The 21,412-nt window shown below is 41.9% G+C and overlaps 1 protein-coding gene across 1 annotated transcript in view; it reads right to left on the bottom strand.

The window, feature by feature from the left end:
* PRKAR2B (protein kinase cAMP-dependent type II regulatory subunit beta) overlaps positions 1-21,412 on the bottom strand; it is a 105,066-nt gene that overhangs the window by 22,555 nt on the left and 61,099 nt on the right. The window contains exons 3-4 of the mRNA XM_004602112.2: positions 7,076-7,128; positions 3,908-3,991 (exon numbers count right to left, since the gene is read on the bottom strand). Of these exons, the coding sequence (XP_004602169.1) occupies positions 3,908-3,991; positions 7,076-7,128 (137 nt within the window). The remainder of the gene's footprint in view (positions 1-3,907; positions 3,992-7,075; positions 7,129-21,412) is intronic.

Raw genomic sequence — 21,412 nt, 5'->3', positions numbered from 1 at the left:
GAGAGAAAAGAAGGACGGTGTGGGTTTGCAGGCTGAGGAGTGCAACCCCTTCCCGGGCACTGAGGGAGTGCTGGCACCGATCTGCAAAGCAGCAGCCAATCTGGAAGATAAGCCAGGAAAGCAGGAAGCAGGCAAGCGGGGCAAACTTAAGGTGGTGCTAATTGGCCCCATCGGGACAATTTTGCCCAAATGAATTCATCAACCCAGGCGACATATGGTCACTTATCAGAATCCTGAAAGCTGATTAAAAGATCTGTTAATATTTTGTTTCCCTCACTACTTGTTTTAACTCTTTTAGGGAAGATTGATATTTAAGGAGAAATATCAGCTTTACTACGGGTGGAGCGATATCACAGCAGGTAGTGTTTGCCTTGCACGCAGCCAACCCGGGTTTGATTGCTCCGTCCCTCTCGGAGAGCCCAGCAAGCTACCAAAAGTATCCCACCCACACGGCAGAGCCTGGCAAGCTACCCGTGGTGTATTCGATATGTCAAAAACAGTAATAAGTCTCACAATGGAAATGTTACTGGTTCCCGATCGAGCAAATCGATGAGCAACGGGAGGGCAGAGTGACAGAGCTAGGACAGTGCTATCAGCTTTACTGATTAGCTCTGGTTCTAAATGTCAAATACAGACAAAGATAAGATGCACTGCTTCCTTAAATGATTTCATTATCTTGGTACTAGCTGCATCCTAACACATCCTAAAGCTAAAGAATCATACATAGATGTATGAGAAAGTCATTCCTGATGAAATGCAGAACAATTGTTTCTTCTAGAACCTCTCTGACAGGTGTCTGTTCTAGCCAATCAAAATGCAGTTTCTCCATAATTATGCACAGTGCCAGAAGAACTTAGGAAATATTTAATATGCAGAGGCTTCTCCCAATGACTGACAACCACTGTAGGAAATCCACATCTTATTCTCCTACAAAATGCAAATCTGTGACTGAGCTCTGTAAAAAAAGGGTTCTGACTCACTCAAAAAATAACAATTGACTCTCCCCTAATGAAAGGGCTTATAGTATAGCATAAGAAAATGATTTCAGGTTCCCTCAAACTAGAAATATTCCAGAAGAAAAATGGCCTACTGAGTTGAACATTAAAATATTCATGAAAAGAATATCTTCAAAGAGTTTAATAATTTTAAGTACTGCATTCAATGTATGACTACAGCACTCTGATAAAAAATGTTCTCAGGCCTAACAGGTATAGGATTTTCTTTTTTTTCTTTTTTCTTTTTTTTTTGGCTTTTTGAGGTCACACCTGGTGATGCTCAGGGGGTACTCCTGGCTCTGCACTCAGGAATTCCTCCTAGCAGTGTTCAGGGGATCATAGGGGATGCTGGGGATCGAACTTGGGTCAGCCGTGTACAAGGTACAGGGTTTTCAAGTGAAACAATGACTTGAAGAAGCTCAAATGAGAGAGCAGGTACAGAGTCAAGGCTCCTTGTTATTTTGTTTGTTTGTTTTGTTTTGTTTCTTTTTGAGTCACACCTGGTGATGCACAGGGGCTACTCCTGGCTCTGCACTCAGGAATTACTCCTGGAGGTGCTCAGGGGACCATATGGGATGCTGGGAATTGAACCCGGGTCAGCCGCGAGCAAGGCAAATGCCCTATCCACTGTGCTATTGCTCCAGCCCCCACTCCTTGTTATTTTGTAATCCCTCTTCCTCTTTAAGATTACCCACTCCAGAAAAAGGTCCTACCTGTGCAGTCATTCCAACAAGATGCCAATCAACCTAGACTCCTGTCTTCAGCGCCTAATTCAACCAAGATGTAAAAACTTCTGTGACTCCCAACCACACGGTGAGACTATCAGTCTCCACCTTTACTAGTGAAGCCCCTTGCTTTTCTGTAAAGACATTTGCATTCCTATGGTCATTCACTGCAACCAAAATCTGGACATGACCCAAGTGTTCCAGAACAGACAACCTGAAAAAGAAACTATGGCGCACAGATATAGTGGAATACTACTGGCTCTAAGAAAAGACAAAGTCATGCAACTTGCTGCTACATGATGGATCTGCAGAGTATCGTGCTGAGAAGTTAGTCAGAAGTTAGAATGATCTCACTCATATGTGGGATATGAAGAAACATAGTCAAGGTACAACAAATGCCCAAAGGCAATAGAAAGCAAGAACTTGTCTTCAATAGGAAGTTTCTGGGGAGGGGAAAGGAAGAACAGAACATTGGGGCAATGGTGAAGGAAAGCGGATGGATTCACTGAAAAGGGTGTGGTGAGGGAACATGAAACCCTGTATCATTAACAGGCTTGTAAAACATAGTGCCTAAAATAAAATTTAAAAAATTGTAAAGGCCCATTTCTTTCTGCAGGTATCACAGTGCTGTTCCTTTGTTTTCACCCAGTCACTCTTTCATTTTTCATCCTTTTATTTTTAACCTCTACACCACTCCCAAAATGGCCACAGACAAACTTGTTAAGTACTGCAAAGGCTCAAAAGTGCCACAGAATGTATCTCTCTCTCTCTCTCTCTCTCTCTCTCTCTCTCTCTCTCTCTCTCTCTCTCTCTCACACACACACACACACACACACACACACACACTTTTCTACCTTCAGGCATGAATGATAATACTCTGAACTTTTCAACTGATAATTTTGTCCTCATCCCCAGAGACCTGGCTTATGTGGCCCCTCTCAGACTGTGCTGAGACCCTCATCTGCTCAGTTCTCTGACCCCATCCAAACATACATAATATTTTACAAAACTACTTTGTATGTGGATTGTAATCCTTCACTAACTGCAAGTTTCAAGAGGACAAGAACCCTACTGAAGTTTTTCTGTGGCCTCTAACCCCTTCCACTACAGGTCTCAGATCATCAACAAAAGGGACAGATGAAGTTACTAAGGGGTTCTGGTGCCACCAGTTCAGGCTTGTTCAGAGCCAGTCATCTGGACTCAGAGAGAAAAAAATACACTTGTCCTAAAACAAGATCGCCAAAGTCACAAATGGAAATAGTGTTCCCACAGGCCAGGAAGTGAATATAATGCTGTCAGAAGCAAAAATGATTTTAAGAATGTTTCATGGAGTAACATGACCCAGTATAGAAGAACTGATATGATTCAGACACTTTTATAAAAATGGCCTTCATAAGATCTTGTTTTGATTTCATGCTATTTTTCCCGCTCTGGGGAATCCAGCTGAAAACTGTAAGATGCCATATTTGACAACAGAAAGTTAAATTAAGTTCTAAAAGTTGATGGGTTTTTTTCCACATTAGGAACATGAAGGAGCAAGAATTATTTCCCAAGTGGCCATAGACCAATGACTAACCAAAAATCTGTGATAAAAGAGACAGATCATTCGGGCTGGAGCCCAGGGCAATATCCAAATGTCATGGTGCACCATGACATGTAAACATTGAGAGAAGGGATTCTAGAAAGAGACCCCAAGCCAGACCTGAGATGTCTAAACCTTTACAAAGAACAGGCCTGCCCATCACCACCCCCATATGAAAGCAAAGTAAGACATTACTTTATCTGTATAATGATAAGTAAAGCATTAAAATAAAATTGCTACCACTGGCTATTAAGAGAGGCACCACCCTCCGGACCCTGACAACCCCCTTCTCTTCTCGTGGGAAGTATGAAAGGTCCTAATCTCAACTGGGGCCTTTCTCAGCACTCTATGGCAAGACAACATCGTCCTGCAGAGAGAAGCCCCCTGGGTCTGCTCTTGGCCCCAGACAGAACAGGCTGGTTCTCTGCTTGTCTCGACAGCACAGGAAGAACAGAGCTCAGTCCTCCTCTCCTGGCACAGCCCATAGCGCAAGCAGCGGCCATTCTCAGGGCAGTGTCACCTGCTAGAAGAGGGTCAGACTCAAGATGGCACAGTGCTCAGCGGTACTAAGACAAAGGCAGTGCCATTACTGAGATGGAGCTTACCGGGTCCAGATTCTTAAAGAGCAGGATGTCTTTGCAGGCCTCTTGCAACCGATTTCTTTGATCATCAGTCTTGGGGTGTATAATCTAAAAGAAATTTGAAAAAAAAAATTGAAAAAACTAGTTGATCCATCTTACTCGTAAGAGATAAAAATGCTGGTTGAGTGGTTAAGTGGAAGGACAGACTCGCTTTTGGAATTCACGGTCGGCTCATCAACGGTGAGCATTTACTGAAAGAAGTGGTCTCGGAGAGAGAGGAAGGTGCCCACACACATATCAATATAGCGCTTGAGTGGTTTTCAAGAGTAATTTTTTGTTTGTTTGTTTTTATAGCATCATCATGAATTACAAAGTTACAAGGATATTTATGACGGAGCTTCAGGAAAACATTGTTCTAACACCAATCTCTTCACCAGTACCCAGTGCCCTACCCCCGACCCCCCAGCCTGCCTCTGCAGTAGGTACTTTTCCCCTCCTCCTTTGCCCTAGTGTTCCTTTCCCTAACTTATGCCCCCACTCCCACCCCAGTGGCAAGCTTTCTACTGAAGTCCAGTTCTCCAACTCATTCCTATTGCCATTGGGCATTTGATATTTCCTTACAATAGTTTCTTTATATCCCATATATGAGAGAGAGCATTCTGAGTCTGTTCCTCTCCCTCTGACTGATTCTACTTAATACGATACTCTCCAGATCCATCCACGTTGCAGCAAATAGCATGACTTTATCCTTTTTTTACAGTGGAGTACTCCATTGTGTATATGTATATGTAACAGAGTTTCTTTTTCCAGTCATCTGTTCATGGGCATTTGGGTTGTTTCCTTATTTTGGCTATTGTGTATATATATGTATATATATATACACAATATATATAATGTATGTATAATATACAATATTATATATACACATATAATATTAACATATACATATTATATATGTATATATAATACAGTAGCCAAAATAAGGAAACAACCCAAATATACATATATGCGCGTGTACACACACACACACACATACACATATATATAATATACACACACAGTGCTCCAATGAACATAGGACAGTTTTGTCTTGTAAAGTTCTGCACCTGGCTCATGACTGAAGACTCCAAACACTGCTGCCCCCTCCAGCCAATGGAATACTCGGAAGGACAAAGGTTACAAGAAGCTCTAGCAGAATTCTAAAAGGTTTCTCTGCTCTACTACTAGTTATTTTATGGGCTGAAGCGATAGCACAGCAGGTAAGGCATTTGCCTTGCACGTGGCTGACCCGCGTTCGATTGCTCCGTCCCTCTGGGAGAGCCCGGAAAGCAACTGAGAGTATCCCGCCTGCACGGCAGAGCCTGGCAAGCTACCCGCGGTGTATTCGATATGTCAAAAACAGTAACAACAAGTCTCACAATGGAGACTTTGAAGTGATCCACTCTTCATTTTAACTATCTCATGGACCAAATAGTAATTAACAGTTCTCAGATATAAGATACTATAGACTGTTTTCAAATTAAAATTTTAACCTTTAAACTAAAAAAAAATTAAAAATATTTAACTAGAAATAAAATTTTATTAAAAACAAAATTTTCATATTTCATTCTCGACTGGTCTAAACCAGCTTAGTACCTCAGTTACCAAGTTTTACCCTCTGCATCTGTTTACAAACAGAAAGAATGTGTGTGGTCGTCACTAGTTACCCACTACTGCTTCTGATAGAAGCATAAATCAAACACATGATGGGAAAGTTCCAGTTTTTCTGTTTACAGGAAGTAATGATAGCACATGGTCTTAGGGCAACATTATTTTCAGACAGGGATCTGTGGACTTAATCAAAATAATTTACGCTCTGACAAAGAGTATGTAAACTCCTCACAATTCTGGTGCTGGGAATCCCAGCAGGGATGGGAATCAGAGAGGACTTCCTTCAAGGCCTTCTGTGTAGCATAAAGCTCCTGATTCTTCTACCAACTGGTTCTCCAAAGACTTCAGGGGGCTTAATGATGTAAAGACTTAGGGATGCGACATCTGCTTTTCCAAAGTGAAACTCATTCTCACTGGAATGATTTTCAGGTCTACAGAAATAGATTTGGGCTTGTATTTTAAAGGGAATGTAGAAAAGGGAAATATTTTCAAGATAAATTATTACTGTATATGTATAGCTGCAACAATTTCTTCATTTAATTTACTTAGGGCTGGAGCGATAGTACAGCTGTTGGGCGTTCGCCTTTCACACTGCCGACCCGAGTTCGATTCCTCTGCCCCTCTCAGAAAGCCCGGCAAGCTACCGAGAGTATCGAGCAGGCGAGGCAGAGCCTGGCAAGCTACCTGTGCGTATTGGATATGCCAAAAACAGTAACAATAAGTCTCTCAATGAGAGATGATACTGGTGCCCGCTCGAACAAATCGATGAGCAACGGGATGACAGTGACAGTAGGTAAATAATAAAAGAAAACAGCTTTAAAAAATGCCTTACAGAATAAAAGAAAATTTATTCCATTTGGGTCACACTCAGCTGTGCTCAGGAGTTATGCCTGGCTCTGTATTCAGGAATTACTCCTGGCAGACTCAGGGGACCATATGGCATGCCGGGGATTGAATCCAGGTTGGCCACATGCAAGGCAAACAACCTACCCACTACACTATTGCTTCAGTCCACAGACTAAACATTTTTTTACAAAGCTGTTGGACTTTCCAAAACATCAATTTCTGAGCAAACTATTAGAACCGTAAATAAGAACTATCATTCCAACTCTGCAGATATAATTTTACTATAATTTTTTCAGTGTAAGCTCTGGTAGTCATCTACTAGGTAGAGCTTTCCCCAGCATATCTCTTTACTAGAAAAATTGTCTATAAAAGATAACATCATTATGAGTGAGTCTGTAAAAAATGTTCTTCATCATCAGACTGTAATCTGCAAAAAAAAAAACCCTACAAACTTCAGTGAGCTTTATGTTCATCTTTTAAAGATACTTTTTTTCATTTAAAGATATGTTGGACAAAGATAATTGCATAGAGGTAGAGGCAGGTAGGTAATCAGAGATAAGTGAAGGAAGAGAAATAAATTCCAAACAATTGCATTATGTCTCATGTGGAACTATAGATCTATTAAGATCTTTTACTATCTTTCTTACCAGCATAGGTATAATAATTTGAAATTCATTTATTCAGTGAATTACATACCCTGGATTCGGCATCATCTTCTTCTTCATCAGGATTATAAGCTTCTGCACATACTATAAAAATAAAACAGATAAGTTAGATATTCATTTCATCAAGAAACATACAACTACACAAACATACCTTAAAAATCAACAAAAAAAATGCCATGGTATGAAAAACCTCAAATTTACTCCCAATCCAGGGCAAGTGGTCTACCCCTAAGATGTGTAGAAATTCTTATTAAATAATTTAATTATTTAGAAATTCAGAGTGAATGAAAGCAAAACTTGAACTCAGAGAAAATGACCTGCGGAGGTTTGGAGTTGTAAGACAACACTGCAGTATTTGTTCACAATTACTTCAAGCTTCCTCTGGGGAAAAAAACCACAATGGATTATCTTGACCTGTCCATGCACCAATAAGGGAAAAAAAATAAAGAAAGAAATACCTTAAAATAAAATGTCTTATCTTCTAGTTCTTACATTTCTTACACAAGAATTGCCTCTGACCACTAAAATAACCAAAGTATTTTTTTGTTTGTTTGTTTATTTGTGTTTGCTTTTTGGGTCACACCAGACGATACACAAGGGTCACTCCTGGCTCTGCACTCAGGAATTACCCCTGGCAGCACTCATGAGACCATATGGGATGCTGAGAATGGAACCCAGGTTGGCGGAGTGCAAGGCAAACACCCTACCTGCTGTGCTATCGCTCCAGCCCCAAGTATTTCTTTCTCTATGCACACAGGTATTCAAGACTGCCAGGCTTGTGCTTCTACTAGTTACACTGGAGGAGGGGGGACAATTCTGCTATTGTAATTAAGCTTGCTACAGTATATACAGTATAAAACTGACCTTCTCTTGGACCAGAAGAGAAAGTAGCTGATCAGAATTCTGCCTCAGTGGACCAAGAAGCCCTCAGCACACTTATGGGCACATGGGTAACAATGCAAAGTTGCACTGAAGTCTAGGACAATTGCCCTTTGCGCTCCTAATCTGAGACAGGGAACTTAAATACCTTGCTCAATATTACCAAGCCAGAGGCCAACTGAGATGTAAGACTTCATTAAGAGAAACAGGAAGTCTAAATTTGCTGTGAAATCATTTCAATTACTTAGTTCAGGATATTTCATAGATTAGTCACAATTCATTTTACCTGGAAGAAGTACTATGCTTATATAGCATATCCCTTCCATTTTTTATTGTGGATTGAGTTCATATTAAACACCTCATGTTAGGGGGCTGGAGTAATAGCACAGCAGGGAGAGTGTTTGCCTTGCACGTGGCCGACCTGGGTTCGATTCCCAGCATCCCATAGGGTCCCCAGGAACTGCCAAGAGTGATTCCTGAGTGCAGAGCCAGTAGTAACCCCTGAGCATCGCTGGGTGTGACCCAGAAAGAAAAAAAAGTGTGGGGGGGGGGCTGGAGCAATAGCACAGTAGGTAGGGCGTTTGCCTTTCACTCGGCCAACCCCGGTTTGATTCCCAGCATCCCATATGGTCCCCTGAGCACTGCCAAGGGTAATTCCTGAGTGCATGAGCCAGGAGTGACCCCTGTGCATTGCCGGGTGTGACCCAAAAAGCAAAAAAATAAATAAATGCCCATGTTAAGATCTGCTTCTGAAATTTACCGCTGTAATAATTTTGCAAGCTGAGAGAAACTTTCTGTAAATAAAGAACTTTTCTAAGGATTACTAATTATATGTTACAATTAACTGGACTAATGCTAGACATTTAGCTAGCTTTCACTAAAACAAACTTGAAATAAACATCTTCATGCATACATGTCTACATTCCAGATTATTTGTAGGAATTATTCCTAAATATGATTGGGTGACCTAAATGCTATATTGATGAGAGTGCGTTGGGGGGGGGGGAGTTAGAGCCACACCTGAAGGTGCTCCAGAACTACTCCTGGCTCTGTACTTGGGGGATGCTCCCAGTTGTGTTCAAGGAAGCATGAGGTTCTGGGACTGCACCCAGGCTTCCTGTATGCTAAGTAAGCTCTCTAGCCCTGCTCTGATAAAGGCATCCTTATCATCATGTTTATTTACATAGCAATTTCACACATTCACCGCAACACAAAGAATGTGTAGTAAACATCTTAGTATCTCTTCTATAAGGGCTTAATGGCTCCATGGTGAGCCATCTTCACTAGCTTTCTTCTAAGGAAACATTTTTTGATCATCATTTTAGCAAATAATAAGTAACATAAAATAAATTATTGAGGGTCTGCTATGAGGGCAGTCTTAAGGGGTGGTGGGAAAATTGGAACTAATGGTGGTGGGAAGGTGCAATGGTGGTGGGATTGGTGTTGGAATATTTAATGTCTAACAAAACTGATGAGTTAATAAAGTTATAAAATAATTTTTCAAAGATTTTTTATTAAAGCACTGTGATAGACCTTTACAAAGCTGTTCATTATTAGGTTTCAGTCATATAGTGTTCCAACACCCATCCCTCCACCAGTATACATATTAAAAAAATCTTTAAAGATAGAATGTGCAGTAAGATTCTAAACTATACAACACAGATGAATATACCTGCTGAAATCTTTGTCAATTTAGATTTTTAAAGGATTAACATTTTCCATTGTTAAGTATTTTTTTTCTTTTTTGGTCACACCTGTCAATTCACAGGGGTTAATCCTGCCTTTGCACTCAGGAATCACCCCTGGCGGTGCTCTGGGGACCATATGGGATGCTGGGAATCAAACCCAGGTCAGCTGCGTGGAAGGCAAACGCCCTACCCGCTGTGCTATTGCTCCAGCTTCTCCATTATTAAATTTGAATAATTTTTAATCTTTATTGAATAATCTATAATCTTTCTAAGCAGAATGACTGCTTTGTTCTCATGTATGGGTATTCTATGTATATATTTGTCTTCCTTCATATGATTCTGTCGTGTCATCATTAGATGACAGACAGATTGATTCTGTCATTCTTTCATTAGATGACAGACAGAATGATTCTGTCATTCTCATCATTAGCTTGCTTTCTTAATTATACTTATAACTTATTTTTTTACAGATTATTCCTGTTTATTTTCAATATGCTAGCATCTTGCAGGAAAGAAAACTCTACAATTATTTAAACCCAATAGTAGATGTCATACAAGGACCATATCTTGAAGTTTGAAAGTCCCCCATTTTCCCCATTTTAAATTAATTTATTATTGGTCTACAATCACTGTATCACTGTAATCCTGTTGCTCATTGATTTGCTTGAGCAGGCACCAATAAAGTCTCCATTGTGAGACTTGTTGTTACTGTTTTTGGCATATCGAATACGCCATGGGTAGCTTGCCAGGCGAGATACCTTGCAGGCGAGATACTCTCGGTAGCTTGCCGGGCTCTCCGAGAAGTGCAAAGGAATCGAACCCAGCTAAGCCATGTGCAAAGCAAACGCCCTACCTGCTGTGCTATTGCTCCAACCCTGCAATATTAAGATAATTTCAGGGATTTATTTTCCCACCTCTGTATGTAATTTTCACCACTTCCATCACAAACAGACTCTCAACTCATACTATTTGCTCTCCCCAGTACCCGCCTTTTTCCTTGCAGGCAGTAAAATGTTGGGATCAGTCTCTGAATCCATTTTGCCACACTGTGTCTCTTAATTGGTGAATTTAGACCATTGACATTAAGAGAGATTATTGTTATGGGATTTTGCACCATCTTTCTGTAAGGGTTTGTTGTGCTTGTAGGGGTTCTTCTTGTCTTACAATAGCCCCTTTAGTCCTTCTTTTAGGTTTGGTTTTGAGTCTATGAAGTTCCTGAGCTGTTGTTTATCCACAAAATAGTGTATCATTCCTTCGAGTTTGAATGAGAGTTTAGCCAGATAAAGTATTCTTGGTGAAGCGTTAATTTCATTGAGTTTTTTCACTATATCCCACCACTGCCTTCGGGCTTGGAGGGCTTCCTCTGACAGGTCTGCTGTGAATCTAAGGGGTGCTGCTTTGTAAGTGATTTCCTTCTTCGACCTTGCTGCTTGCAGTATTGGGTCTCTATCCATGACGTCCATCATTCTAACTATGATATGTCTTGGAGTTTTCTGTTAGGGTCTCTTTTACCTGGCACCCTTCTGGCTCCTTGAATCTGTTTGCCTGCATTCTCCAGCTCTAGGAACTTTTCAGCAATAATTTCTTTGACTGTGGCTTTTTCATTGGGGTTGGTTCCCTGTCCTTCTGGTATTCCAGTGATTCTAATGTTGTTCCTCTTGAGATCATCCCCTAGGACTCTGATTCGTCCTAGAGCTATTTTGAGGTCTCTTCCCCATTGTTTGTTGTTGCCTGTAGGCTGCCTGCAGCTCATCTTCAAGTTCACTGATTCTGTCTTCTGCTGCAGTCATTATATTGTTGAGGGAAGCCACAGAGTTTTTTATTTCATCTACCGAATCCTTCATTTCTTTTTGTAGGTTTTTTATTTCTGCTCTCATTTTTCCCCATATTTTGTAAGCTGTCTGTTGTACTGTTTCTGTCAAGTCCTCCTTTAACTTGTCAATCTTTCCATTGAGTTCATTGAACATCTTGAGGATTTCAACTCTGAATTCTTTATCAGAGAGCTTAAGTTTGCAGGAAACGCCTATTGAGGTTTCTGCTCTCCTTTCATTGTCCTCTGCTTGTGGTGGGGATTTGCGCTGTTTCTTCATGGTGTTGTGGTGGTATGGAAGAGGGACCTTCAAGATCAGTATCCCTGTTCCCTCTTGTTGCGAAAAAGGATTCTGGATAGGCTCAGTCAATGGTGGTTGCATTTTTATTTTCCCCTTCTAGAACATGACCTCCCACTCAGATGTTTCTTTAATCCTTATGTGAAGTCTTGTGTTTCATTGTCCTACTGTTTATGAATAGCTAGGATGTTACTCTTGGACATGACATAGGTAATGAAGGTTGAGATGAAACAACATATTGATGGGTTTTAGGTGAATATCTGCCGGCCCCAAAATAGGCCACGCCCACTTTGCCTAGGCCACGCCCTTTCCCCACAATAGCACACACCTGTGCTGGAGACAGACCCGGCTGCAGTGCTAGGGGGCAGTCTGGAGTGGGGGGAAGGCTGGGGTGCTCAGGGTCCCAGGAGCAGGCTGGGATCCCGCCTTTTCCCTGAGGCAACCAAGCCACTAGTTTTTCTGAGTCTAGAGGTTCATTTTGTTGGGAAAAGCTATTCTTATTTGCTATTTCGCTTATTTATTCCCCCCCAATTTCTTAAAGCTTAAAAAACTTATCTTTTCATCCATATCGACTTCATTCTGGTACAGATATAGAAACTTAAAGAGGACAAATGAAAGGTTGACTAAAGTCCTCCATAAGCAAGGCATCTCATCATCAGAAATGCTGCAGACACCACTATTACTAGAAAATCTGACACTAGCTTTCTCTCCTCTAGATATTTCTCTCTGAAAACAGCAATTCTTAACCAGAGGATATTTTGCAATATCTGTAGGCATTTTGATGGTCACAACTGTGGAGGGTTGGAGGGAAGCAACCGGGGGAATCCAGAGAAGCTGCTAAGTATCTTACAATGTACAGGGCAAGCCTCTTTGCTCCAATGAAGAATTCTCTAACCTGACCAGTAGAGCTAAAGCTGAGAAACTCTGAGCTATGCACTTCTTCTCATTCAAACTCTTAACAGCTTTATGGTAGATGCCATATCCCATGGATGATGAACATCTAGGGCACAGAGAAGTTATGTGTCTTGGCCAAGATCACACAGTGGTAACACAGAACCAATAACTTGATCCCAGCAGTGCCTGGCTGCTGACTCCAAAAATCTAGTTCCTAGTGTTCCACACCTGATTGGTTTGGTGAATTCGCTAGCTCTGACAGGGCCGTCTGTCCAGAATCTCTGACAGGAGGGGACCTTTTCCCACAGGCAGACTCGTATTACGGAATCTCACTGAGGCATAGAACCACAATGTCAAATTAGTAAAATTCACTACTGTACTGAAGTATGGAGTCAGCATGACCAGCCAGTTCTTGCCCCGCAGGAAGGCCACAGAAGAAGCCAAATCATAATTAAAAGGTGGCTTGGTGAGAAGAAAATGGGAGGACAAGGTTTGTCAAATAAATCAAATGTTTAATAGCATCAGTCTGGGACAGCCTGAGGCATCCGCAGGCAATGCAGACGGTCTTGCTGATGTGCTCAGACACTTTTTACTGTGCTAGTTGCGACTCTCTGAGGAGCAAGAATGTGGACAATTATGTCTAGAGCTTCTCTCTGTATCTTTGCGTTTCCATGGAAAACCAACCTCACAGGCAGGACATCTAATTTGCAGGACTCAGTGCAAAATAGAAGTACAGATCCTTCTTCAGCAACTAAGAATTTCCAGGGGACAACTTCAGGGAGCTGGAAAGAGAGCACTGTGGGGAAGGTGCCTGCCTTGGACATGACCAATCCTGGCACTACATACAGTCCCAAGCATGGAATGACCCCTGAGCACAGAGACAGGAGTAAGCCCTGAGCAGAGTCAGGTGTGGCCCAAAATAAATAAATAACAACAACAAGAAAATCTGAATTTAAAAAATGAACAAATAGATTAAAATATTCTTTATTATAAAATGTCTATACTGTGCAAGAAGTGGAGACAAAAAGGGTAGGTACAAAAGAGAAGCTTTACTGCCTAAACCCAAACCTCCAAATAATGTCTCTTTTGACATGTATTTTCCGGCCTTCAGCAATGACAAACTGCCCTAGGAACCATATTACATCTGCCACAGGGCAGTTACATAACAGTGAGGGTTAACAGCTAATTCTTTTTTTTTTTTTAGAATTGGTTTTGGGGTCACATACAGCAGGGTTTAATCCTGGCTCTGCACACAGCGATCACTCCTGTAAGTGCCTGGGGGACCACATGGGATGCAACTGTTTTCCCCGCTGTACAGTCATTCCAGTACCAAAGCCTGATTCTTTAGGCAAACCCTATATTGAACATTCCCTGTCAATCTGTGCATATGTATATTTGGATACTATGTGAGTCATCCACTATGGCCCCAAATTGAGAAAGGAGTGAATAGGTCACACCTGGCAATACTCAGGGCTTACTCCTGGCTCTGTGCTCAGGAAATCACTTCTGGCAGAGTTCACGGGGTGCCAGGAATTGAACCTACACTGGTGATATGGAAGTAAAGTGCCTTCATCCCTGGACTATCTCTCTGGATATGGAATGGTCCAAAAGTTGAAACTGGATCTCCACACTGCAGGCAGCATAGGGTGCAGTGGTGGTGATGTGGCTGGAGACCTGCTATGGGCTTCAGGAAAAAACAAAGAAATAAAAACTACACTGACTCCATCTTCTTAGGCCTGGGTCTCAATATGTTTATGCAAAAATACATTTTAAATAAGTACACTTTGTGCGCAACAAAATATGTATTGTCACCTATACATATAAGGCAGTCAATGGAAAGGTTCCCCCAACTCCTGACAGAAAATCTGTGATGTCTTTTCTGACACCCTTAACTCCCTGTAATTGACTACCCAACAATTCAAACTTGACACTGTCTACCTTTAGATAATGTCTTACCCCACAGGTGACAGGCCTCAGTCCCCTCACAGTTCACTGTCTCAGGCACTAATCACAATCCCCAGGACCATGCTTCTGACTGCCCAGCCCTCCCTGTCAGTTGGAGACTCCCACAATGCCCGCCTCAAGGTCCATGCTCAGCTAGAATAACTTTCAGAACTCAGGCAAGTGTCATCCTCATTATTACTGGCTTATCGTGAAAGAGACAACAGAGCAATGGACACAGGTAAGAGACAGATGCATATGGCAGGGTATGGAGTGAGGGGTCTGTCTCTACACCCTCCCCAGGTATACTGCCTCTCACACCTCCCAGAAAAGCTTTCCTAACTTGAAGTTGCTTTCTTTCTTTTTTTCCCTAGAGGGAAAATCCCCCCCCCCACATCTTTATTGAGGCACCATGATTTATAATACTGTTAATGATAGCTTCATGCATGCATCATTCCAACCTACACCCACCACCAGTGTCCGCTTCTTTCCACCAGTGTCCCAAGGACCTACCCCCTCTGTCCAATCTCCTCACCCCAGATAAGCTCAGTTCTGTAGACCAACCCTCAGGTCCTATTGCCTTTTTTGTTCCCTTACTATGTTCCTTTATATCTCCACATATGAGAGTGATCCTCCTGTATCTCTCTGGTTTTCTCTGACTTCACTTAACATGATACCTTCTAGTGTTCCACAATACTGTGGGAATTGAATGATTTCAACTTTTTTTTTTACAGCTGAGTAGTATTCCATTGTGTATATCTACCACAGTTTATTTTATTCAATCATTAGCTCTTGGACTCTTGGACTGTTTCCAGATCTTGACTATTATGAATAGTGCTGCAATGAATATAGGACAACTGCATTTTTGAAATAGTGTTTTTGGGCCCTTGGAGTAGATAACAAGTTGTGGATTTATTTGCTGGTCATACAGAAGATTAATTATTGGGTTTCTTGAGAAGTGTCCATGTTGTTTTCAAAAGAGATTGAAACAGGCAACATTCCCACCAGCAGTGGATAAGGGTTCCTTTTTCCCCACATCCATGCCAGTACTGGTTGTTTTGGTTCTTTTTCACGTGTTCCAGTATCACTAATGTCAGGTGATAGCTCATTGTTGATCTGATTTGCGTTTTCCTGATAAGTGATGAAGAGAATTTTTTCATATACCCATTGACCACCTGTGTGTTTTCTTTAAAGACGTATCTGTTGCTCCACATTCATCTATTCTCTGTAGTTTTGGATGGTTCCCTGTTTTTTTGTTGGTGGTGGAAAGTTTTGTAAGTGTTTTATTAGACATTATCCTTAAGCCCCTAGACATTAACACGTTGTCAAATGAATGTTGGGCAAATATTTCCTCTGAACTCTGAGTCCTTATGGAGTTCTCCTTACATAGGCCAGATTGAGTAAATCATGAAAATTGAGTAACTCAAATTCCAACTCTCAGATCTCCTTCCCAAGGTAGAGAACTGCGCTAAATGTTTCAATTTTTTTTCGGGGGGGGCACACTCAGTGGTGCTCAGGGCTTACTCCTGGCTCTGCACTCAGAGATCACTCCTGGAGGTGCTCGGGTGACCAGAATCTCAGGAACTCTGTGCAAGCAACCCAGGACCAAGAGCAAGTATCCTTTTTCTTTTTTCTTTTTTTTTTTTGAGGGGGTAGCGATGACGAGGGAAAGGGTGGGGGCGAGGGGAGCTGTCACACCCAGCAGTGCTCAGGGCTTACTCCTGGCTCTGCATTCAGGGATTACTCCTGGCAGGCTCACAGGACCATATGAGGTGCCGAAGATCAAACCCATTTGTTCACATGCCAGGCGATCACTCTATCCCTCTGGCCCAGAATCCTTATTAAGCCACAAATAACAGTGGCTTATGAAAAGCTCGTTAGAGCAACTCCCAAGACTTTTCACCAAGTCTCTCCTATACTTTATCAGTAACCTATGAAAGTCAGTACAAAATATCCAGCTCACAAAAGTTCATAGAAGTTTATATAAGTCTATGAGTAATTTCATCCAACCAAGAATAAAGGAACCAGACTGGCTGCTAACCCTGAGGCTCGACACCTGGCATGGAGTCTGGTGCTAAAACACCCTCAATCAATAATTGCTGAAAACACTAAAGCAAAACTGCTCTAGGACAAGACACTGCTACCCAGACTCGATTCCCCCGCCCCTCTCAGAGGGCCCGGCAAGCTACCGAGAATATTTCGCCCACACGGCAGAGTCTGGCAAGCTACCCATGGTATATTCGATATGCCAAAAACAGTAACAAGTTTCACAATGGAGACATTACTGATGCCCGCTCGAGCAAATCGATGAGCAACAGAGACAGGGGGGAAAATGGGTGGGGGGTGGGGGCTTAACAGTATAGAACATCGACTTTTCCAATGTTCTCAATATGCTATGTTTTTTCTAGCATACCTATTTAAATAATAATCAGTGTCAAACAAAGCTATTATAAAGGCACAGGTGTATCAGACAACAGAGCACTGATTCAGTATGGCTAAAATTAGCTCACTGAAGTGGAAATTCCTTGCACAATGGGGGAACTGTATCTTTTACAAACTCTAAGGCAAACATTCTTAACGAAGAAGATGGGCTGGAGAAGGGCAAAAGCTGCTCACAGTATACCTCCTCCCCATCAAAGAACATACACATACAGATAGGCAAATATGTAATAGGTCTGTGGTGTTAAAATTTCATTCGGTATAAGCCAGTATCACTTTAATAAAAAAATTTTTTAAGTTCACTGGGCTGATAAGAGAGAAAGTGATAAAGAGAAAGAATGAGGCCAAAGTGATAGTACAGCGGATAAGGTGCTCGCCTTGCATGCAGCCGATTCACATTCAATCCTCAGGACTTGGTCCCCTGAGCCCCACCAGTAATGATCCCTGAGTGCATCAGGAGTAAGCTCTGAGCACCACTAGGTGTGGCCCAAAACCAATAAATAAATAAATGACAAAAAAGAGGGGGGGTTGAGAAGCACCTGCACAAGGACATATTAATTAAAGCTGAATTAAGAAGAGAGGCACAGAGACAAGCCAAGAGGCATCCCCACATTCCATTCACTCACATTTTCTACACAAAGTCTGGAACGATGTTCAAAGCGTGTGAGCACATGCTTTGCATGAGGAAGCCCAGCTTTGATCCCCAGAACGGAATGTTTTCCCCAGGAATTTCTGGAAGTGACATCGAAGAGCTGGGAGTAACTCTCAAACACCACCACCTATGGTCCAAAACAAACCCACATTTCTGCCCATATATTTTGGAATATACCAGTTATATCGCATTAGTGATCATTTATCTATGGAAAATGTTTTTAAAATGTGGGAGAAGAAATAAGTGAAATGCTAGTGCAAAACACAAATACTCTTTTGCCATATATTTAATCACTGTATCACTGTCATCCTGCTGCTCATCGATTTGCTCGAGCGGGCACCAGTAACGTCTCCATTGTGAGACTTTTTTGTTACTGTTTTTGGCATATTGAATACACCACAGGGAGCTCGCCAGGCTCTGCCGTGCAGGTGGGATACTCTCGGTAGCTTGCCGGGCTCTCCGAGAGGGATAGAGGAATCAAACCTGGGTCGGCTGCATGCAAGGCAAGCCACCCTACCTGCTCTGCTATCGCTCCAGCCCCATACCTTTAATGTGTAGCTTATTTTCTCTGGCTATATGTAATAGTAAGTGTGATAGCTAATACTAGATAAACAGACAAATGGACCTTTTTTTTCTATGAAATCACAGCCTAGAAATCAGCACTGAAATAAAACCATCAGGGTCTCATTCGTGCCTCGTGATGAAGGTACATCTGAAGTACCACAAAAGTACAGATGGAAAGGAACAAGCAGCTTCCATGCAGACACAGAGGGCAGAGAGGAGGATCTGAACAAAGACCTGCCGGGTCGGAGGACATTGTGGCTCCAAAATAGGACATGTGAACCCTGTATGTATGTGAGGCCAGGGTTTAATCCCTGGCACCACAAATCAAAAGTGAACTAAAAGAGGGACCGGAGAGATGGAATAGGGTTTAAGGTGCTTGCCTTCCACGTGGTCAACCTTGTTAGATTCCTGGCACCACAGGATCCCTTGATCATCGCCAGATCAGAACATGGAGTAGAGGTCCCCACGCACTGCTAGAATGGCCCAGGGAATCCCTGGCAAGACAGAGCCTGAGCAGCACTAAATCCTTGCTGCAGGCCTAAGCTTTACACACAGGTTCGAACCCCAGCACTGCACAGTACCAAGTCATGCTAGGTGTGACTAGTACCCCAAGTACTGAGCTGGCAAAAGTGCCAGGCATTGCCCAAGAGTTAATTAATTAACATGGCATCTTGGGCTTATAGCTGGCACTGAAAGCTCAAGAAAACAGTAGGATTGGGAGGTTACCCAGTTCTCCCCATCTTGTCCCTCTTTCCTGTAGTAGAAGAAAGTTACCTTGGCTGCAGCAGGCAGAAGATAGGCAATCTCATTACCCCAGACAGGGAATGGCGCCTCGAGAATCAGAATAAACAAACCCTGTTACATCTTTACCACTTACTGTCTGGAACAGTGGTTTACAAGTCTGCACCACGGTATAAAAAGATTGAAAATCACTGATTTATATAGCCTAAACTCCTGAGTCATATCAACTCTTCACATATTTATTGTCTCTGTCAGAATTTTTTTTTAAAAAACTTCCTCTTCTGGCCACACACTTTAGCCTATATCCTCCTGTAAAACCTCCCACGCACAAGTGACAATTCAATAAAATGTGCTGCTGGCTTCCTGTTACTGTGTGGTAGATCTCGTGAATTTCAAGACCCAGCCAGAGTCCTAAGGAGATGAGAGCCGGCCCACCCCTACTCCCCCAGGAGACACACATGCACCCCTAAACCTTATGCTTGAAGGGGTCACTTCACCCTGGAGTAAAGTGAACACATACACACATACACACACACACACACATATATGTATATGTACCTCACATGTCATGGGACAAGTGATGAGGTATTCCTAATTTAAGAGTCAAGGAGTCCTAATTTTACCCTGTTCTCAAAGGAGAAAGAGCTGAATGCTTAGGAAGTGTTCTGATGGCCAATAAAACCAATGAGGGGCCTGAAGTCACAGTTTTCTTCTCCCTCCCTCCCCATGAGGGGCTCTCAAGGGGAAGAGGGAGGGTACTAAAAATCAGTCGCATGGAGTACTGAGAAATGCTGGGGGAGCTCATAACTTGAACATCTAGAGTAGGGTCTATACAGCCTAAACAAGAATCCTTATTCTTTCCTTAAAATTTCTTTCAAATTTTAATTGACTATGTGGTTATTTTTACTTTTGTGCAAGAAAATTAAAAATTGCACAAATCTAGCATATTACTGGTGATAGGTTGGAGCGATGGCACAGTGGACAGGGCCTTTACCTTGCACGTGTCTGACCCGGGTTCAATTCCTCTGCCCCTCTCGAAGAGCCCAGCAAGCTACAGAGAATATCCCGCCCGCACGGTAGAGCCTGGCAAGCTACCCGTGGCTTATTCGATATGCCAAAAACAGTAACGAGTCTCACAAGGGAGACTTACTGGTGCCCTCTCAAGCAAATCGATGAACAACAGGATGACATGATATAGTGATACTGGTGATATTTCAGCTATACAAAGGACACTATAAATATACCCTGTATCTACTTTGCAAAAATGCTGGCGTGACTTATTAAATAGGACTTGGGTGAATATTTAATTCCCAGATCAGTTATGTTCAAGTCAGCAGAATTTTACCATAATGATTTTGATAAAGATAATTAACTACATAGCTCTGTCTTGGTGAAATGATAGAAACGTAGTTTCCATTTAATCTAATTCGTTCTACCTCTCCCCAACATTATCAGTGGGGATTTAAGAATCAGCCCTCACAAACCAACTTAGTAAAATCAACATGTCACAAAACTTCCCCAATCTTTATAAAACCAGTATGTCTGTTGTCCTTTAAGGAGATGATTTTAGAAAGGGACATTACAACATTCCAGTTGTTTTCTTTGTATCTAAAAACAACTGTTTCCTCTTTTAGTGACTGTACCATTAAAACTCATTCATACCTCATAAATGCTCACAGTGCTCATGTCCAGGACATTACAGATCAGTGTCTCAGAAAGGAAAATGTGTACAAATAGAGATCTTCAAATAATGAGACCACTTGCCAATTGTGATGTTCCTATCAAACCTATTGAAGGTACTATAGAAGCTCCAGAAACAAAGACATTCTTCAATCTACTAAAAAAAAAAAAAAAGAAGAAGAAAAAAAAGATTATCTTGTAAATTACCTTCAGGACCAAGAGACAGTACCAGGCTGAAGGAACATACTTTACATGTGGCTGATAATATTTAAATAGATCCCTGATACAAGGTCCCTGGTCCGCTCAAAATAGATGGATTCAGCCCAGGATGTCCCCAAGCACAGCAGGGTGGCCTGGGTAATAGCTGCTGATCCAGCTGGCCAAGATCACTGAGAAGGACCCCTAGACCTTCTGACCACTTCTTGGAAAACACACGCCATACTCCTCCGCAAAAAAAAAAAAAAGTCCTAACTAAAATCCTAACTATGTCAGAATCCATGTGTATATGCTAAGTGGTTGTTTAGTCAAGAATTGATTGCTTCAAAACAATGAGTGAGAGGTTTCAATTACTGGACTTCTCCCAAATCCATTTTCTATCGATCACATGCTCTCTCTATATATATGCATTATGTTTATAAAGCATCTACTATCCCTTAAAATAACAACATTTTTTTTCATGAACCACTGTGAGATACAGTTACAAAGCTTTCATGTTTGAGTTTCAGTCATACAATGTTCAAACACTCATCCCTCCACCAGTGCACATTTTCCACCATCAAAGT

This window comes from Sorex araneus, chromosome 1 (assembly GCF_027595985.1).
Source record: "Sorex araneus isolate mSorAra2 chromosome 1, mSorAra2.pri, whole genome shotgun sequence".
Taxonomy (NCBI): Eukaryota; Metazoa; Chordata; class Mammalia; order Eulipotyphla; family Soricidae; genus Sorex; species Sorex araneus.
The sequence above is the reverse complement of the archived record's forward strand: the minus strand, read 5'-3'. Positions and strand labels throughout refer to the sequence as shown.